This window comes from Leuciscus leuciscus (assembly GCF_965113295.1).
Source record: "Leuciscus leuciscus genome assembly, chromosome: 6".
Taxonomy (NCBI): Eukaryota; Metazoa; Chordata; class Actinopteri; order Cypriniformes; family Leuciscidae; genus Leuciscus; species Leuciscus leuciscus.
Genome location: NC_138730.1, coordinates 44731948 through 44753640, shown reverse-complemented (window position 1 = coordinate 44753640; position 21693 = coordinate 44731948). Strand labels below are relative to the sequence as shown.

The following is a 21693-nucleotide window of genomic DNA, read 5'->3' as shown; positions in this document are numbered from 1 at the left end:
TTATATACGTTTCTACTTTTCTTAAAATGTAAAAAAATAGCAGTGAGTAGGCGTGTCTAAACTTTTGACTTGTATATAAATAAATAAATGCATTTTTCTTTGTAAATCTCAAAATGTTTTTTTTTTTTTTTTTTTTTTTGTCTTTCCATCCCTGAGCGAAATGATCTTATGCTGAACAAATATTGGTATAAAATATGCAGATTTAGTATTTTATCTTCCACGTCGGACATCAAAGCACCAGTGGAGTCTCTTTGATGTGCGTGTGTTTTCCGTGTCTCTGGAGTCTGGGATCTTCAGCAGAGAAGCGAGCGCCCCTTCGTCCAGACGGATCTAAATTCTCTCTCTGTAATTATGTAAATGTAGTGTTTGTATTTATAGGCAGAAGCCACAGGCTGCTGGCCTCAACCTGACGCAGCTGGAAAGCATCTTGGTCTAAACTATAATACGAGCTTGAGTGGGGGTTCAGGAATAGCACTCGTGCATCGGCCATAAGAGTCTCCGGTTTCTGGGGACGTCGTTTTCCAGTCGCTTCAAAGGAGCCCATAATAAGAGACCAGCAACCGACATCATATAGGTCAAGACTGAACATGACAGGCAATGACACCAGAGAAATATATATATATTCAAATTTAGTTTAATATTTACAATAAATACAGTACTTACAATATAAAATGTATGTACACAATCTTATAAAAAGCCAGGACTTCAAGCCCTAGTGCATACGGCGCTAGTGTACGACAGGGCCGCTCGATGTGCCTTCGTTTGCGTAACACTTCACGACAAAACATTAAAAACAATTTGAAAAGCGTTTATTAATGTTACCGTAACGAATCGATTGCTCATCGTTACCGCGTCAGGTGTTACCAAACGTTTTGAAAAGAAATGCTTCGTTCAGTACACATGCAATCAAGAGTGTATCAAAAATGAAAAGAAATAAAAATCAAACACATTTGAACACACAGCTCTGTTTGTTGCAAGGCAGTTTCAAGAGCAAAACATTGTCATCGTGCATTTTCCACTGGAGGTTTGCTAGTCGTCAGGCGTTGCACTCTTCGTGGCTTCAGAAAGGCACTGTTAAACATACACACAGATTCATAGGACCAGCCCTTCAGGATGCTTTGTTTTACCCAAAAAGACCTTTAAAAAAAAAAAAGAGCTCCACGTAATCTATGTAGTACCAGCTACTCTGTTACAAAAGTATGATGATATATATATTTATCTTTATGGACAACAACAGGCGATTGTCTTAAAGTCTTTAAATAAAGGCAGTGGATCCAGTCCTCACAGGTGTCTCTTCATGTGCAGGGCGAGGTGGTCGGAGCGGGAGAACGCGCGCTCGCACAGATGGCACTGGAACGGCCGGTGGCCCGTGTGTTTCCGGAAATGACGCGTCAGCTCGTCGGAACGGGCGAATTTCCATCCGCATCCCTCCCAGTTGCAGTGGTACGGCTTCTCACCTGATGAAACAAAGCGGGAGAGTCACGTTTAGGTGCTTTAAAAACACAAACGGATGTTAAAGGTGCTTTACTAAAGCATAAGATACCATAATATGTGTGCAGATATTGAGGAAACATGTGAAGTTCATGTACTAGTTTCTCTGAAAAACACGTCTACAGCCAGTTATTGTACTTTGAAATATGTGTTTCCAGGCTGGAATGTTTGTTATTGTTTTGATACTGCACATTGTCAATTTTTGTTGAATTTGGGCTGCAGTACCTATTTCGACCACTAGTTGGCATTCTTACAGACTGCACCTTTAAAAAAACAGGATTAGACACGCTCTTACCGGTGTGTGTTCGGTGATGTGCCTTCAGATGCGAGCTCTTGGTGTACGTCTTCCCGCAGCCGGCGAAGGTGCAGGTGTGTGTCGCGGTGCGCTTCCTCGGCCAGGTGCGCCGTCCTCGCTTGGGTTTGGACTCCAGTAGCTCCAGCGGGGAGGACGGCGGAGTCAGGAGAGCCCGTTGCATGTTGGGCTGCATCCCGATGGGCTCGTCGAACATGCCGAACTGGTGCGGCGCCGTGTATGGGAGTTGCATTTGAGCGTAGGTCGCCGGCGAGTGATGGAAACCCTGAGGAAACACGGATTGCCTCAGATGGGAGTCTTCCGGACTCAACGGGGGCGTCATATTCCCCGTCGCCTGCGGAGAGACGGCCAGTCTGGGTTGCTCGAAAGACATCATGCATGAAACGTTGCCCTCTTGTTTGATTTTTTGGCAGCTTTGCGGCACCATTCCCATCACCGGCCCGTAACCGTCCATCGGCGGCTCCACTTTGATATCAACAAAGTCCTGTCTGGGGAACCCAGTGGAGTTGATGACGAATCTTCCCTGAATCGTGCCGTCGTAGCCGTTGTCCACGTCGGATCTCAGAAGCTCGGCCATGAGGCTGTTCCCGTACGGAGGAGGATCCGGAGACGCGTACGCTCCCGTCGAGTACAGGCCACACGGCTCCGCGTGAGACACGTATTCGGCTCCTGCCTCCAGAGGTCCTGTTGTGTTGGCCAGGATAAACTCCAGGTCCAGATAATTGCTCAGATCCTCGTCATCCTTGCGGACACGACATGTGTCCATGTTCTGTGCCACGTTGAGCGGAGGGCAGCTGCCCATCACGGGCTTGTCCTCCTCGCTTCTCCACCTCTGCAACACAACCGAGGAAATACCAAGGGTTACTCATACTGAAAGCTTCTTATGACAGTTCAATTCAGTGAATTACAGATGTTTGACTCAGTGATTGTCAGTTCAACATTTTAAATCACAGGACAATATGCTATGGGTATCTTTATCTCTTTTTAAGACAGAGATTACTAGATAGATATACTTTATAAGCATGCATGGATGTATATATATATGACATATTTATCTTGTTTTACTATATAGGGAGAATTCAGAGTGTTTGGGACACTTTTGACCATTGAAATAACTTGGAAAAAGTGTCCCAATCAACCCCAATCCCAATCAAACGGAGTTGATTGAGTAAATGAATATATATATATATATATATATATATATAAGATTAGGACACTTTTTTGATTAGGACACTTTTTCCAAGTCATCTCAAAGACCAGAAGTGTCCCAATCACCCTGAATTCTCCCGACTACTTATATATATATATATATATATATATATATATATATATATATATATATATATATATATATAGTAAAACAAGATCAATTTGACATATATACATCTATGCATGCTTATTTGGTATATCTGTCTATATGTATGTGTAATTTATGTCAGTCATCTTATATATATATATATATATATATAAAACCAAGTTTTTAACATCATAAAACAAGATAAATTTCCCTTATAAGCACAACTTAAAATATTAACACGTTTTCCGGGAATGTATCTTCATTCTTCAATATATTTTGTCTAGTGCAAATGTATGCAAACAAGTGAAAAATATAATATACTCGCTTAGAACATGTATCTACCGCAGTTTTAACCACGCACGCGCTTAGGTTTCCCACATCACCCAAAAGCCTCTTAATTCACCTTAGTTTCAGAAGTGCATAAAAGTGTCAAATACTTACATCCTCCCAAAATTTTTCCTTGTGGTGTGCAAACGTGGAAATCGAAGGCAAAAGGCAAGGTAAAGCCATTTCCAAGTGTCACGGCTCGTACTGAGTTGTAGTTTTCTTTCTGTGTTGCTGCACTTGCTCCTGAAGCGATGTCAAACGTCGGTGCGCTTTTCCCTCGAGTGAACTTCCAGAGTCATGAACAAAGAGTGTCTGGCAGGAGCGCCTCCTACCTAATAAATACTGATCCTGGACCAATTGTGTGAGTGAAGGAAACCGCGTTCAGAGCTCCCAAATATAGTCGGTATATATCTCTCACCGTGCGCTCTCTCTACAGGTCCACAGTGTCTCAGTGCAGGACAGGGCGCTCGCTCGCTCATTTAAGCGCTGGTGACGCGCGCGTCAGGGGCGCGGCTGAGAGGAGGCGTGTCACTCGCAATGCCTATCATCTGTATAGTATAAACACAAAACTGTAACCAAGGCGTTTCAACAAAAGCTCCAATTGATCCAAGTGTAATTCCAGTCTCCAAACAGCCTACGTTCACCCATGCGTAATTTAGACTCCAAATATATGCGCTTTCCAATGAAAGCAAGTGACTACACAATAAAGTTACATTTAGACTTCAGAAGTCAAATAAAGTTGTTTTTGCATGCTGATACGGCAATTTTCTGTACAATAGATTAGAAGGTGATCCAAAAGTCAAGTTTTCCCTGTCATTATATATATATATATATATATATATATATATATATATATATTCAAAAACAGGTTTTCTTTTTCAAAAACAGGTCTATATATATATATACCTGTTTTTGAAAATGCACGGTTTTTTTTAGGTTTCAAGATTTTTTACTTTTGATTTGATTTTTGAATTTTAACTTTTAAAATGTTATTAAAAACGTGATTATTAGTGATTAGTAGTGCTTATTTTAAATAATCGCTAAGTTGTGTGCACACAAGAAAAATATTGCAGTACTTGATGGTTACCACCATAATAAGAATGCAAATCTGTATTTACTATGTTTAAGGTTACCACACTAGACAGTGTTTTTGTAAAAAAATAAATATATATATATATAATAATAATGTAATGCACATACAATACAAAGATTACATTTGATTTCTAAACATTTTTCACGTGTGAAAATCAAAATCCAATGTTTTCCTCTCAGACTGATATCGTCATTGACCCAGCATGAGAAGTGGAGCTGTACCGTGTTTACTGTGGTAAAAGGGTATCAGTGAAGAATGCATGTGAAGCGTGATTAATGTGAAAGCGCGAGCCCTCAAAGGCGCTTTATCATGATGATTGTGCGCGCGCAGCGGGTTTGTCTAAACGAGGACAGCAGGCGCCAGTCTCACCTGATCCCCTGACTCTCTCCTCTCAGAAGTTCGCCTCACCTTTCGCCGCATTCAGGTGTAAATGGAGGGGGGATTAAATGGCTGGAATGCTGATGGCTGCTGGGAATTATTGGCTTTGCTTTAGCAGCCATTAGTTTTGGTTAATGATGTCCCGAGGACGCGACGCGACTGTTTGCGCTAAAGCACGCGAGACCCGCCATTAGAGAAACTGACAGGAAAAACTGGACAGGTTACTTATTATGTACATCTGGAAAATACACAATTCCACTTCACTGGTATATGCACTTTGTACTTTGGTTCCCATGAGCGGCAGTACTTTGATTTTTACCATGATACTGAATGATTAAATGTTAATGTACTTTGGTATTTACATGATGGCCTACAGTGGATGGTATCGGCAATTCACTGGTACTTTTTGAAATTGACACACAGTCGAAACCAGTTTTAAAACATGGTAGATAATTATTTATTCATAGGCCTACCATGGTATTCTCATGGAACATCCAAAATGCATGGTGTTTTATATATATATATATGAAAAATTATAATTTTGATAAAGCTTGTATATTTAAGTTAAGTAATTTCACTTAAATGACAAATAATAGGTAATTTGCATGGCCATTTAAGTGAAATTATTGAACTTAAATATACGAGCTTGATAAAAATGATCATTCTAGAAGAAAATTTCAGATGGCACTTAGAGGCTTTTGCATCTGAACTCTTTATATATATATATATATATATATATATATATATATATATTAACATGGCATTGTGTTGAAAAAAACAAACATTGTATGATAAACAAAAAAATGGCCTACATTTAATTGTGCATAATGTACATTTCCAAAAAAAAGAACATTTTAAGCTTAATAGTTGCATGAAATAGTTGCATATAAAGCATGAAAAGCTTTGATGTTTAGTTGTGTAAAATACTGAGTTGACCTCTTGACCTCAGCTCATAGCAGTCATGAGTCTGATAAAGCGCTGGGATGCGCATGTTCTTCCTCAGTTTCTATGTGCTGTTTGTGTTGAGCAAGAAGGAGTTCGGGATGTTTCTCATCTCTTTTGTCACAAATCTTCAATGGAACTGAAGGTGGCTCACTCACTCTGGCTCACTGGTTTTGCGTAATCTATTATGCAAACTAGATTTTCCTTGCAAACCAGAGTTACTTGCGCTTCTAGTTTGTTTTGATTCATGCATTTTGATTAATCGAGTATAAAGTGAGACATGCTCATCTACATGCATGCCAGAAGTTTTGAGAGATCGTAATTTGCTGTGTGTCATTTCATCATCAGCATTGCCTCAAAAGCTTCTCCTAAAATTCCTTAAGAGCAGCTCAGATTGTTTGATCTTGGGAACATTTAGTGAAACGGTTAATAATGTCATATTAAGATCTTTTGATTGCAGATCCGAGCCGTTTGAGACAGTGTTGCGATCTGATTTAAAACTGTTGTGCTCTCGATCTAATGTCACTTCTGTCAGAGATGTTAAAGAGATCTCTCTTGTGATTTTTCCCTGATGAGTTGAGTTTTCCCTGTCATCACAGATGTTGGGAAGAGCCGGTTGTGCCACAGAACTGTACAGGAAGAGTCCAGCGCTCGTGATCTTTGATGGATCGGATGGACTGATGCGTTTCCTCCCCGTGAGCTCAGGTGACCACATGAGTTAATACTGTGTGACATGACGTCTGTGAAATCAGACGTGCTTCATGATGCAATTAATCCAAACTGAACCTAACCCTAACCTTAAACCAAACTGTGTAACTAAACACACAAACACACACCAACACTAACCCGACTGCTAAACCTACCCATCACACACACACACACACACACACACACACACACACACACACACACACACACACACACACACACACACACAAACACTAACCCGACTGCTAAACCTACCCATCACACACACACACACACACACACACACACACACAAACACTAACCCGACTGCTAAACCTACCCAACACACACACACTCACACACGCGCGCACACACACACACACACCCAACCGCTAAACCTACCCAACACACACACACACACAGACATACACACACACACACACACACAAACAAACACTAACCCGACCGCTAAACCTACCCATCACACACACACACACACACACAAACACTAACCCGACCTCTAAACCTACCCATCACACACACACACACACACACACACACACACACACACAGACATACACACACACACACACACAAACAAACACTAACCCGACCGCTAAACCTACCCATCACACACACACACACACACACACAAACACTAACCCGACCTCTAAACCTACCCATCACACACACACACACACACACACACACACACACACACACACACACACACACACACACACACACACACACACACACACACACAAACACTAACCCTACCGCTTAACCTACCCAACACACACACAAACACTAACCCGACCGCTAAACCTACCCTACACACACACACACACACACACACACACACACACACACACACACACACACACAAACACTAACCCGAACGCTAAACCTACCCATCACACACACACACACACACACACACACACACACACACACACACACACACACACACACACAAACACTAACCCGACCGCTAAACCTACCCTACACACACACACACACACACACACACACACACACACACACACACACACACACACAAACACCAACCCGACCGCTAAACCTACCCATCACACACACACACACACACCCCCGACCCATAAATCTACTCATCACACACACACACACATACACACACACCCGACCCCTAAACCTACTCATCACACATACACATACACACACACACACACACACACACACACACACACACACACACACACACACACACACACACACACACCCGACCCATAAACCTACTCATAACACACACACACACACACACCCGACCCCTAAACCTACTCATCACACACACACACACACACACACACACACACACTCTCTCTCTCTCTACTCGTCAAAGCTTTGGAACAATTACGATTTTGTAATGTTTTTAAAAGAAGTCTAACACTCACAAAGGCTCAAGGCTACAGTAAAAACTGACTCAAAACTTTTGAATGGAAGTGTATCACGGTTTGCACAAAAATATGAAGATCATTAATAATCAGAAATGTTTCTTGAGCAGAAAATCATCACATTAGAATGATTTCTGAAGGGTCATGTGACACTGAAGATGATCTTTCAGAAACATCACAGATATTGCAGTCTTTGGCCTGAAATGCTAAACTGATGCACAGGGTCGTGTTATAAAATGCTTTCAAACTGAGCTTGCACGACTAGAAGCATTTGCACTCACAAGTGTGCGTCAAGCTTTCAGGCTTTCCACTGGTAGTGGTCGATGCTAATTTGCATAATGTCCCCTCAAATGGACTCAAATTGGCTCTGTCGATGTTGAACGGCCCTTGTTGTTTTAAAAACCAGCGCTAGCTCTCGTCCACACACATCTCATGTCATCTGAACGTAAACGACACATAACGGCACATGTTTGTGGTAACAGTCGCCATGTTTATGCAGACGAACGTAGATCAGTTTTTCCATTGCACTAAATGAAAGCAATTACAGACGTCATGCGCTCGGGAGTCTGACATGTGTTCAGCCTGTCATGGCAGCGGTCCAGCATGCATTACATGCATCATTTCTAAATGATGTGTCAGTGTGCAAGTGTGTTCATGCCGGTGCGATGAATGAACTGCTATTTCCATCCCCGGTGTGCGTGTAGGTGCTCGTCTGTATGTGTATGCCTCTTGGGAAAATATATTTGGCAGGAAACTATTACTGTAGATATGAATCTCATGTTGAGGAATTGCAATGTTCTTCTGTTTAACACACACAAGTGAGTGTGTTTTTTATTTTTACAGTAACAGTCGTTGTGTTTGAGTTAGTCACCATCTCTGTCATTCTTCGTATATCAGGATTGAAACCGAAATCTTCTCATTCCATCCAAGATGATTCATCCGAAAAAGAGATTATTATGATGATTATAGAGATGGACGTCGTTTAATGCTGGACTTTAAGTCGTGCCAAATCATGCGTCCTCCAAGAATGAGTAATTACTTTTGAGAATTATTGCTTAATCTTTTTTTTTTGCACAATATTTGTAATGGTTGAGTAACACATGTGAAAGTTGCAAAACTTGTTTTTTTTACATAAGCCGTCACAGTCCTGAAAATGCGAGAACTATCAACGATACCGCTGGATTTGTGATGTGTTATAGCTATGACTTTATGATCTTAGATATGCATGCAACACAAACTGCAGCTTCTTTTATCTTTGCTTACTACATACATGGATCATTCTCATGTCAATCTCGTGTCAGGATTCGGGTGTGTGAAATTTGTGCATTACACTCACTTTACATTCTTGGTTTTGCAGTTATGATTTATGGCCTAAAGCAATGTGTCTAAACTGTAGACACGTTTACCCAGAATGCAGACACTTCAGTTTAGTTTTCTTTTTTTCCTGTCAGTTTCATTTGTATAGCGCTTTTCACAACATGTTTCAAAGCAAAATCATAATGTTAATGTTTATTGTATCTTAAAATCTTCATGCCTTATAGTTGCATTAAGCAGATTAGAGATTTTAGGCACTTAATGCAAGGGTCCATCATCAAAGGCCTGAAGTTGGATATATAACAATGTCAATCTGCATACTCGCATATATTATAACCTAATATCTTCATGCCTTATAGTTGCATTAAGCAGATTAGAGATAGGTTATAATATATGCGAGTATGCAGATTGACATTGTTATATATCCAACTTCAGGCCTTTGAGGATTGACAAACATTAAATGCCTAAAAGTAGCATGGTATTACCACTGTTTTTGGGATGTGTTACTACAGTTGTACCATGTTTTTTGGAATATACACGACCGTTCATAAGTTTGGGGTCAGTAAGATTTTTTTATTTTATTTTTGGGGTAAAATAAATAAAATAAATCAATACTTTTATTCATCAAGGATGAGTTAAACTGATCAAAAGTTAAAGTAAAGACATTTATAATGTTAGAAAATGTTCTATTTTAAAGAAATGCTGTTATTTTGAACTTTCTATTCATCCAATAATTTTGAAAAAAATGTTGTACACAACTGTTTTCAACATTGATAATAATAATGCATGATTCTTGAGCATCAAATCATCATATTAGAATGATTTCTGAAGGATCATGTGACACTGAAGACTGGAGTAATGATGCTGAAAATTCAGCTTTGATCACAGGAATAAATTACAGTTTAAAATATATTAAAATAGAAAACAGTCATTTTAAATTGTCATAATATTTCACAATATTACTGTTTTTTTTTTTTTTTTTTTATCAAATAAATGGAGCCTTGGTGAGCAGAAGAAACTTCTTTTAAAAACATAAAAAATCTTACTGACCCCAAACGTTTGAACGGTAGTGTACACCACACTAAAAAAAATTGCCGTAGGATTTCCTCAGAAAGTTTTCACAAGTAAATTTCTACAAAGCAACGGCAAGTAGCACTGAATGAAACACAATTTTGAAGTTGATTGACTAAAATAGTATTTTCTTGTAACACATGGCAATACATTTTCTTTATATCTCAGATTTTTTTTTTTATAGTGCATGGATATACTATTGCGGTGTCTCAATTCTCCCTAAAAGTACTGTTTTTGTGAAGAAAAAGAACATACTTTTTGAGTAGACAAGCTTTGAGACATAATTATGTCTATAACAGACCTGTCGCTTACTCGCCTTCATCCTATCACCGTTTAAACTCCCCTGTCAATCATCTTTAAACTGCCCTGTCAATCATCTTGTCACAGTTAGAATCCTCCACTTTCAGTTTAATTCAATTTCCCACTGTTATCTTGAGAGAAATGTTGCACATTGATCTGAAAGTCATGGGGTCTTTCATGCGGAGAATCTCCTCATGTGTTTGCATAATGATGGAGACCTTATCTATCTTCAAGTAAAATAAAAATATATAATATAATGTTCACAGTCCAAATAGTCATTATTCAAAACTTTTATGGTTCTTCGTCTCAAGGCTTCAAATGCATCTTTATAAAAGCTCACGATGTTGTTGCAGATTAAATATAACGTGGATAACATTGAATAAATATATTTTCGTGTATATCTAAACCTCTCTGCTGAACCGACTCGCACACCCGCCATGTTTGTAGTTTTTAACACTTTTTTTATTGGTGTTTGTAGTTCAAATTCGAATCCTCGTCCGACGCGGCGATAGTGTGCATGGATCTCGGATTATAACCGGGAAAAGTAGACCATCCGGGTATCTATGGAACACTAATTTCAACATACTATGATCTGGGACACACTTTTGAATACTATTTAGGGAGGATATGCGAATTCGGACATAATGTAGAGTCTTTTGACATTTTACATAGAATCTGCCATCATTATAGTCTAAATATGATATGTTTTCATGCTTTTCTTTGCTGTATGTGAGTCTTTTATTCATATGTAGTGTTGTTAGCGTGACTCCACCGAGGCCTGCGTGCCTGAATCCGAGTGTGCAACGCCGGAGAAACATCCCGCCAGTGAGTGTGTGAGAGTGAGTCTGAGAGTGAGTGGGATCCTGTCTGGACCTTTTATACCGAGTTATTTTTAAACACACACCCCTTTCTTATTTCCGTGTTTCCTCCCGAGCCACTCAGGAAGCCAGTTTGGCCCCATTTCCTGCACACACGCGGACAGATTCGCGAGGAATCAGAGAATGATTGCATTGAGACGCACGGCCTCTGTAAGGAAAACACAAGAAGGGTGAAAAATTAAAAACAGAGTCGGTCTGGCACGTGTGTCGTGCTCGCAGGAATTCAAAGGCCTGGATAGACTCCAGCTCTAATTTCAGTACACTTGAAATATTTGTGGAAAAGCTCGGGGAACAAGAACGTGCTTTTTCCACTCGTGCACCTGAGAACAGCACCGCCGCTTCACATATTAAACGCGTATTAAAGTTAAACGTCACAATGATGAGTTATTGTCTGCACGTCACGGGCCTATTAAACTAGATTGTTTGGTTCGGCGTGGCGTTACATAAACTGTTATAGCATCAAATTACATAAGTCTACCTAACGAGTTACTAATTATAAAACATATTTGTTTATAGGAAGTGCATGTCTCATCACAAAACATGAGAAATGCAAAATATGCAGCATTTTAAAGACGTCACAGGTGCATTTGCGATTGTCTTCTTAGCACTCTCTACATGAAGAACCTGTAATGCATTTCAAAAAGCATTGATAGAAAATAAAAACGCTCTGTTATACTCTTTGTGTTTGCTGTGTATTTTTATGCTGGGAAGCTTAGGAACATGCAAATGCCAAACTTATTTGAATGTAATATTTGAATGACACAGAATTGCTGCCTATGAAGTGAGTGTTTCAGGTTAGGATGCTGCATATATAGGCTGATAAGAGCCAGTGTTACTTAAGTATTATTTTGTATCAGATTTTTTTTTTTATTCCTGTTTTCATTCTAATTGTATTTAAACTTTTTAGTAATTATATATGTGCATATAGTTTTTATTAAGTTTTATTTTTGAGCTTTATAGTTTATTTATTTAGTATAGTTTATTTATTCTATATTATATCGTTTATTTATTCTATTTATTTTTAAACTGAACAAAATTGAGATATGTTGCCTTTGCATCTAGCTGAAATAAAAAAATATACTATTATTTTTTGTTTGTATCAGATTATTTATTTTTTCTGGGTTTTTTTTATTGTCATTTATATTAGTTTTTTTTAAATATATTGTTTTTATTACATTTTATTTTTATCTTTATAGTTTATTTATTTTTATTAGTTTTAAAAAAGGGTATCGTTTTTATTACATTGTATTTTTTAAACTTTATATTTATTGATTATTCTATATTATATCGTTTATTTATTCTATTTATTTTTAAACTGAACAAAATTGAGAAATGTTGCCTTTGCAACAAGCTGAAATTAAAAAAGTACTATTATACTATTATTTTGTATCAGATTTAATTTTTTATTTTCTGTTTTAATTTTTTTGTTGTGTTGTCATTTTGATTAGTTTTTAAAATATATTGTTTTTATTACATTTTATTTTCATCTTTATAGTTTATTTATTCTATATTATATAGTTTATTCTATTTATTTTTTAAACAACGAAATTGAGTACTTTTATTTATTAATTTTTTTTATTTTCTATATTCATTTTAATTTTATAAAAAAATGTAATCATTTTATTTTATAATTTATTTAGTTTAAAAAAGTGTATAGTTTTTAATACGTTTTATTTTTTAAGCTTTATATTTATTGATTATTCTATATTATATCGTTTATTTATTCTATTTATTTTTAAACTGATTGAAATTGAGAAACGTTGCCTTTGCAACTATATAAAAAAGAAACTCTATATATTTTATTTTTATTTCAGTTAATGTTTTTTTTTATTTATTTTTTTTATCTGTTTTAGTTTTGAGTTAACGATAATTGAATCACTTACATTAGTGGTAGACCTTAAACATGCACAGAATAATGCACCACAGAAGCATGCATCAACACCTGTAGCGTATCAAAATGTTTATTAGTTTCTGCTCTCTATTAAAACGAAAGGAACGGGGCACAGAACTATAAGGCATTTGTTCCACACGGAGCGTCACGCTAAACCATGTTGCATTCCACTAACACCTTTCCATGCGCGGCTCTGAACTCTGTTATGACAGAGCGCTGGCTGAAGGCCTCGGGTTTGTCATACTGGGTCCATAAGGATCTAATTGGGACCGTAGCAGGGAGTGTGGTTCTCATTTATTAGCTGTTCGCACCTAATCACGCCTGTGTTTCAGGCTGTGCTGTGAAACTCAAGTGTTTTCATTGTCAGAATGAGAGCGTGAAAGGTGATTTCTGTGTGATTACGGGAAGCCAGATCGCTGTAGTTGCGTGACATTTAACGTTATGAACCGTGGGTTGTGTCAACAGAGAAGGAGAGAGACATCGGTTTCATTCCGCCTAACTCTGTTTTGTTCTTTTCAACGCTCGCTGATACTTTCTGGCAGATGTTGTGTTTTTTATGCGAGCGCTAATGGTTTGCAGTTGAAGGGCAACAAATTGTGAAGTTTAGTGTATTTAGTTTAGACTTTCTTTCATTAGAATCACAGCTGTTGAAAACGATTCTCCGGCCGGCATTGAATCTACGGCCATGGAACTCGACCGTACACTGAAGGCTCTTTACTGGCATCGGTGGATCCATGAGGATCCTTTAACTTCAACATGGAACCTTTTCATTGTGCAAAAGGTTCTTTATTGTAGAAAAGGGTTCTTGAGATTACTCAAATGTGTCGGAGAGGTTCTTTGGGGAACCAAAAATAGAACCTTTTTTGGAGGTTCCATTTGGAACTTTTTTTTTTTAAGTGTAAATTTCTTCTACCTATGGTTCTGTCATTCCATCCATCCATCTTTCTATCTATGGTTCTGTCATTCCATCCATCTATCATTCTATCTGTCTGTCTATCCGTCCGTTTGTCTATCCATCCATGCATCGTTCTATCAATCCATCCATCTTTTGTTCTATCTATCCATCCATCCATCCATGGTTCTGTTTTTCCAACCATCCATCCATCTTTCTATCTTTCTATCTATGCTTCTGTAATTCCATCCATCCATCCATCCATCCATCCATCCATCCATCCATCGTTCCATCCATCGTTCCATCCATCCATCTTTCTATCTTTCTATCTATGGTTCTGTCATTCCTTCAATCCATCCATCCATCCATCCTTGGTTCTGTCATTCCATCCATCCATCTTTCTATCTATCTATCTATGGTTCTGTCATTCCATGCATCGTTCTATCCATCCATTCATCATCTGTTGTTCTATCTATCGTTCCATCCATCCATCTATCATTCTATCTGTCTGTCTATCCATTCGTTTGTCTATCAATCCATCCATCTTTTGTTCTATCCATCCATCCATCCATGGTTCTGTGTTTCCAACCATCCATCCATCTTTCTATCTATGGTTCTGTAATTCCATCCATCCATCCATCCATCCATCCATCCATCCATCCATCCATCCATCCATCCATCCATCCATCCATCCATCCATCCATCCATCCATCCATCCATCCATCCATCCAAAATGCTACATGACGAACTTAAAATTGCAAATAGTTTCATGTTGACTTTAAAAATCATGCATTGAAATATTAACACGTCTTTAATATTGTTTAATTGTTTAAACAAGGAGGTTTTCCTGCAACCCTAGGATATTTCAGACGGTCATTCGGACAGCAGTCGTCTATGAAGCAAACACACACGTGCGCGCGCGTGTGCGCGTGTGTGTGTGTGTGCGCGTGTGTGCGTGTGCGTGTGCGTGCGTGTGCGTGTGCGTGCGTGTGCGTGTGTTTCTTCTCTGGTACCTAAAGACACAGAAGCAAGTGCATTTCGACATTCCTGCAGCTCTAGCAAACTCTGGCAGCTGAATAAACATCTTACACTTACAGTCTCTTCATTCAAGCTCAGATGCTCTTACTACATCCTTCAGCAGTTAACCACAGACATCTACACACTCCATCAGTATCTACCTATATAAACCCCAATGGGGAAGACAAGTTTCACTGCATAAACACCCAAAATACGTGCTTAAACATTCCTTTGCACATATGGATCTTATTTCAAGATCAAGCGTTTTAAATATGCATCAGTTTTACTATTGATTATACTTTGAGGTTAGAGGATGTTGTGTGTGTGTTTCATGCTAATTTCACATACACTTATCTGTGTACAAATCTTCTCAAGAAGTTCTTGACCTTTTGACCTTTGCATGAACTCTCGAAGCTACTGTCATTATATAATCCTCTTAAGCAAGCTGCCATGACTCTTCTTCTGTGTCTTTAGGAAATTACGCATAATCATTTGTTCCTGTGATTCATGCACACGACAGTCCTTGAATATGTTCCGACCGCAGGAACACTCCTAAACTTGCGCAGATTCCTGATCCAGGTAACGTTTGTTCTTCCTGGTTCTGTTACAGGAGAAGATCTGTGGTTATCTGTGGTCCACCTGAGCACATGTTGCACCTTTCGATGATTACGTAACAGAAAGGCCAAAGGTTTGACACCTGCCTTGTTTCTCTGTTGCGTTTTTCCTCCGCTATCAATCATCGTGAAATCCCACGGGGCCGTTTACGCTTCAGACAGTTTCCTGAGCACGCGGTGGACTCCGTCATTAAGGTCATGCAGGTCAAGAGCTACCGACTGGAAAAGTGGGAAGCATCTGGTTAAAAATGCTGATAGAGGCAAACCGGCTTGAACCGGTTCATGTGACTCTGCAAATGCAGTAGTATGTGTCATTCAAAGGATGTATACTGGAAATGACTAGTAGAAATATGTATGGTTGGTTAGAGCTGGTTTGGTGAATCAATCTATCCATCCATCCATCCATCCATCCATCCATCCATCCATCCATCCATCCATCCATCCATCCATCCATCCATCCATCCATCCATCCATCCATCCATCCATCCATCCATCCATCCATCAATAACTCGCTCTGCCACTCTTATTTTCAAAAATCCAAACTTGTATTTGTTAACAATAGTTAATGCACTTTGAACTAAAATGTACAAACAACAAACAATTGTGACCCTGGACCACAAAACCAGTCACGTGGGTCAATTTTTTTAAATTGAGATTTATACAGCATCTGAAAGCTGAATAAATAAGCTTTCCATTGATGTGTGGTTTGTTAGGATAGGACAATATTTGTCCGAGATACAACTATTGAACATCTGGAATCTGAGGGTGCAAAAAAATCAAAACATGAGAAAATCTCCTTTAAAGTTGTGCATTTATGTTCTCGATTGTGCAGCATTCACTCACAAAAATGAATGTTTTATTTATTTACGGTAGGAAATTTGCTAAATATCTTCATGGAACGTGATCTTTACTTAATATCCTAATGATTTTTGGCATAAAAGAAAAATCTATAATTTTGACCCATGCAATGTATTGTTGGCTATTGCCACAAATATACCCGTGAGACATGTGACTGGTGACGTGATACAGGGTCACATATGTGTTTTTATTAACTGACATTAACAGAGATTTAATAAATGTTGTAGAAACATAATGCTCACAGTTAGTTCATGCTAGTTAACATGTCTGATCTTTTTACACAGTTTTAGCTCTGTACTCTTACTGGATGACGACAATTGACTCATTTGGGTCTGTCTTTATTTGTAGGAGAAACATCTGAGGCAAAGTTGACACATCAATGAGACATAACTGAAGAGCAACTACATTTTCATCAGGTTAGTGAAGACGAACGAACGAAGACGGACTACATCACATCTAACTTGTGTACGTTGTAGGTCAAGTGACTCAATCTTGCCTTTTTCCATTTAATCTTAATCAGTTAGGACTCATGGGAAAGCGGGAACAATCCTCCCGGTTCTCAGCGCAAGTAAAGTACGCCAACTTGGGAGTTCACATAGAGTTGACACGTCCAAATGACCATCATATTGATGATGGTGTTATTCATACCAACAGGCCCGAACTAGCACTGAACATCCATCCAAGGTCCTCTTGAGAATCACGAGAGGTAGAAGTGCTTGTTAGGTCAGCTGTTAAACAGTTCAACAGTCATGAGTAAATTTGTGAACCTGTTTTAGGGTGTAACCCCCATAATGACTAATTACGACGTTTGGGCTTGGTTGTAACGATGGCCACAGAGCAGTTGAAAAGTTGCTGAATTTAACGGAGATCTGGAGATGCACGTATAGGTGTGAGCACGCGATATCAGCTCTTGACACGCGCCGGCGCGAGTGCTTCCATCAAAGCTGTGTTTTTCATTGGTCATGTGGTCTTGTGGTTGCGATCGCATCTCTTGATGTAGTTTTTTCACTTTCGTGATTAGTGCAGGTAACGATAGGAAGCGTTGCTTTGGGTTTACACCAACAGGAAACTAGTGCAGGTTGTGGCTTCAGTCGCTTTCAGTCGACACACCCAGCACTGAATTATCCAACAAGAGCTGCATTAACGCCTTAACAACTCTTGAACTTAAAGCTCAGAGCCATTTCGATTAAATCACTGTTTATGCGGTCAGAAAACGTGCTTCCGATTGCGGTCACAACTTATTTGCTTTCAAAATGAAGTCTTCTCGGTCCACAAGCTGCTTGTAATTTAAAGTAGTCCAGTTACTGTCTAGTAATTAGTAGCTAGCTAGTAATCAAACTGCCTTAATAGTGACATTTTAGTATCTTACTAACAGTGAGTAGCTTCAATTGTGTTCTAGATACACTGAAGCTTTGTATTGTGCTTAATACAATGTGTTTTAATCACTATCTGATGATATAATTTGTCAACTTTGTATTTTTTTGATTGATTGATTGATTGAATGATCTTTATTATGGAGACAGCATTATGCTTATGCACAAAATACAACTTAAACAACTAGAATACGCCATGGTTTATACTAAGAATAGTGTAGTGAACTTCAGAGTCAGTTCGTTTAAATGAATCATCTGAGTGAACGAGTCAGTGCGGTTCAGAGTTGAAAAGTTCCTCAGGGTTAATAGTGGACTTAACCTGGTGTATTGTTTAGTTTTCAATGCATTTTTCTTTTCTTAAGTTGGCAAAACCTTCTGCAAGGTGTGTACTGAATGTGAAGCAAACCTCAGCTCTAATTACGATGGTTTAAACTTAGTGCACATAGTGAGAGGATTTTAAAAGCAAGGTTGTTTTAAGTGATCGATGCGATGCTTTTGTTTTTTTTTATATATAGAAACTATGAATCATCTTGCAATGTAGGGAAACACATAGGAGGGCACTAGGGCGGTTACTGTATGCAACTGTCAGAAAAAAAAGAAAGAAATAAAACAGACTACAGCCGAAGGCGGGTGGGAGTTTTTTTTTTGTGTGTGTTGTTTTCGATTATGAAGATTTCTAGTTTGAGAATAGATTGATTTAGGTACACTTAGCTATTTTGGACCATAAGAAAAGAAAACATAGGCCGACTTCAAAGCCTGTCCAAACATACATTTCTGACATGTTTCATGAGCTTTTGGGTAATACTATAATTGCCTAGTGGTATTTTCAGAACTGTCTTTTCTCACAAAAGTCTGACTATAATAGCCGTTAAACATAAGCGAAGGAGAGAGAGAGAGAGACATGACAGCGTCTCAGAGGCACCCAAAGGGCTCGCAACCAGGTAATTAAGATGTATTGCATTTCAAGCGCACCTTGAAACAGTGGGTGCATAGTTGTAGGAGTCGACTCTGTCACTGTGCATCAGATGTGCAGGTTTGGCCTGTGCTGAACACGAATCACACTGAGGATTATGTTGATTTGATCTGGTGCAGCTGCTCCGGGGTTTGAGGACGCTCGACCTGAAGTGATTGAGTGACTTGTGTTGATCCTGCTGTGACAGAGTGGGTTCGAGTTTCCTTCACTGGAGGGAGAATATTATGGCTCAAAGATTGTTCAGCTATAGCTCTATCTATCCATCCATCCATCCATCCATCCATCCATCCATCCATCCATCCATCCATCCATCCATCCATCCATGGTTCTGTCATTCCATCCATCCATCCATCCATCCATCCATCCATCCATGGTTCTGTCATTCCATCCATCCATCCATCCATCCATCCATCCATCCATCCATCCATCCATGGTTCTGTCATTCCATCCATCCATCCATCCATCCATCCATCCATCCATCCATCCATCCATCCATCCATCTTTCTATCTTTCTATCTATGGTTCTGTCATTCTATCTCTCTATCTCTCTATCTCTCTATCCATCCATCCATCCATCCATCTTTCTATCTATATATATATATGGTTCCGTCATTCCATCCATCCATCGTTTAATCGATCATTGTACCATTCTATCTATCATTGCCTTTTTGTACTTAATTTAATGTCATATTTTTACATGAATACATTGCATATTACATTGCTCAAATTATGATTACATGCATACATTATTATGACCATTACCAAACACTCACTGTGAGTGGGCGTGTCTGACGTAACCTTTCTGATTACGGTCTGATTGACCAATCCCTCTCCTGTCCTCTCAATAGTGATGTCGTCATCCAATATCTCTGTTTGTTTTACATCGTAACTCTGGTTGCCTGGCAACATCACGCCTTGGGAAAAAGGAATGTATCCACTCTAGAATGTCGATTCCTCGTCATTCTGATGGAGTGGTTTTGTGGTGAAAGAGACAGCGTGAACCTGAGGTGAAAGGTCAAGCAGGCTATTGGTCAGTCTGAGAAGGACATAATGGCCTCGAGGAGGTCGTGTTGTAACCTCTGTCCTCCTTCACCTTGACTGTCCATCTCCTTCTCTCTCTCTATCTGACCTTTCATCACCTCCAGGCTTGTCTGCTAATCAGTGGAGCTGTCACGGGATGCTAAAGCGTGACCCCGGTCCGGGGTGAGAGTGTGTCTCAAGCACCTGGCACTCGCCCGCATTAAGCATCTCTTTTGTTGTTGTTGTTTAAGTGGAGTGAGAGTGCAGGTCTGGACAACTTCTTCCAGCTTAGAGTGCGACTTTGTCCGTCTTTGTGCAATCAACGGATAAGAGCGTCTGATCCCTGACTTAAACTGAGCGATGTGTCCCCTCCAGTTACAGAGCAGCTGTCTGAGAGACCCGCTTTACCTGTGACCCGTAAGAAAGAGGAATCACCATTGAGATGCCTTTTAAATCACTTCATATTTTCGTGGAAACAGTGCTAATTTTTTTTTTCAGGATTCTTTGATGAACAGAAAGTTCAAAAGACCAGTATTTATTTGAAATAGAATATTTTGTAACATTATAAATGTCACTTTTGATCAATTTAGCCTTGCTATTTAAAAAAAAAAAAAAACTAACTTAGCCCACATTTTTTACTGTATTAGTAACTATTTTCATCATTGATAACAATCAGAAATGTTTCTTGAGCATCATATTAGAATGATTTCTGAAGGATCATGTGACACTGAAGACTGGAGTAATATGACGCTGAAAATTCAGCTTTGATCACAGGAATAAATGACATTTTACAATATATTCAAATATAAAAGAGTAAAAAAATAGTAAAAGAAATGTGAAATATTAGATTTTTTGATTTTTTGATCAAATAAATGCAGCCTTGATGAGCACAAGAGACTTCTTTTCCTTTTTGAATCAAACACACTTGAATGTAAAGAATCGGATGGTACGCTGAACGTTTGCCAGGTTTGTACCCGCTGTAGTAATTCTGGTAATGTCAATTCAGTTGTTAGTTTTGCATTGTCACTAGACTCTGAGAATAGCATCAGAGGAAAAGGATAGGGGGGTTTTTCTGTAGTTTCATACCTTTAACCATTTCCTGTTTAAACCTGAGCCGTTCATCTGTTTCAAATCAAACGCTCAAAAGGGGAAAAAGTCCCGCAAAATGCGCGTTCATATTTGCTGATTTCATTATGAGTCATGTATCACTTGAGTCATGTGTCTCCCCAAGATCTGCAGTAATGCTGCATGCTTTTGTGCATGCTTTATTGGCACTTACATTTAAAATAAATTCCACATTTATTTGTATAGCACGTTTCACAATACATATCATTTCAAAGCAGCTTCACAGAAAAAAATGCACGTTTCCCGAGGTAGAAAAAGAAAAGCAAATGGAGAATAACATAACATTTCAAGCTAAAGCTGATCATGTGCATTTGATATGATCTGATATAACTGGAGTGCAAGGTTATGAAATGCATGCTGTGAATGTTATGAATTGCATCCTTCCAGAATGGTTCCCCCCAAAAAC

The 21693-nt window shown here is 38.9% G+C and overlaps 1 protein-coding gene across 1 annotated transcript; it reads right to left on the bottom strand.

Moving 5' to 3' along the window:
* Positions 1 to 618: 618 nt before the first annotated feature.
* klf2b (Kruppel like factor 2b) lies at positions 619 to 3891 on the bottom strand. Its single transcript, XM_082173168.1, has 3 exons — positions 3543 to 3891; positions 1787 to 2636; positions 619 to 1457 (listed from the first exon to the last, which is right to left on the bottom strand). Exons 1-3 carry the CDS (start codon positions 3609 to 3611, stop codon positions 1282 to 1284), a joined length of 1095 nt encoding a protein of 364 aa, XP_082029294.1. The 5' UTR covers positions 3612 to 3891; the 3' UTR covers positions 619 to 1281.
* Positions 3892 to 21693: the final 17802 nt, after the last annotated feature.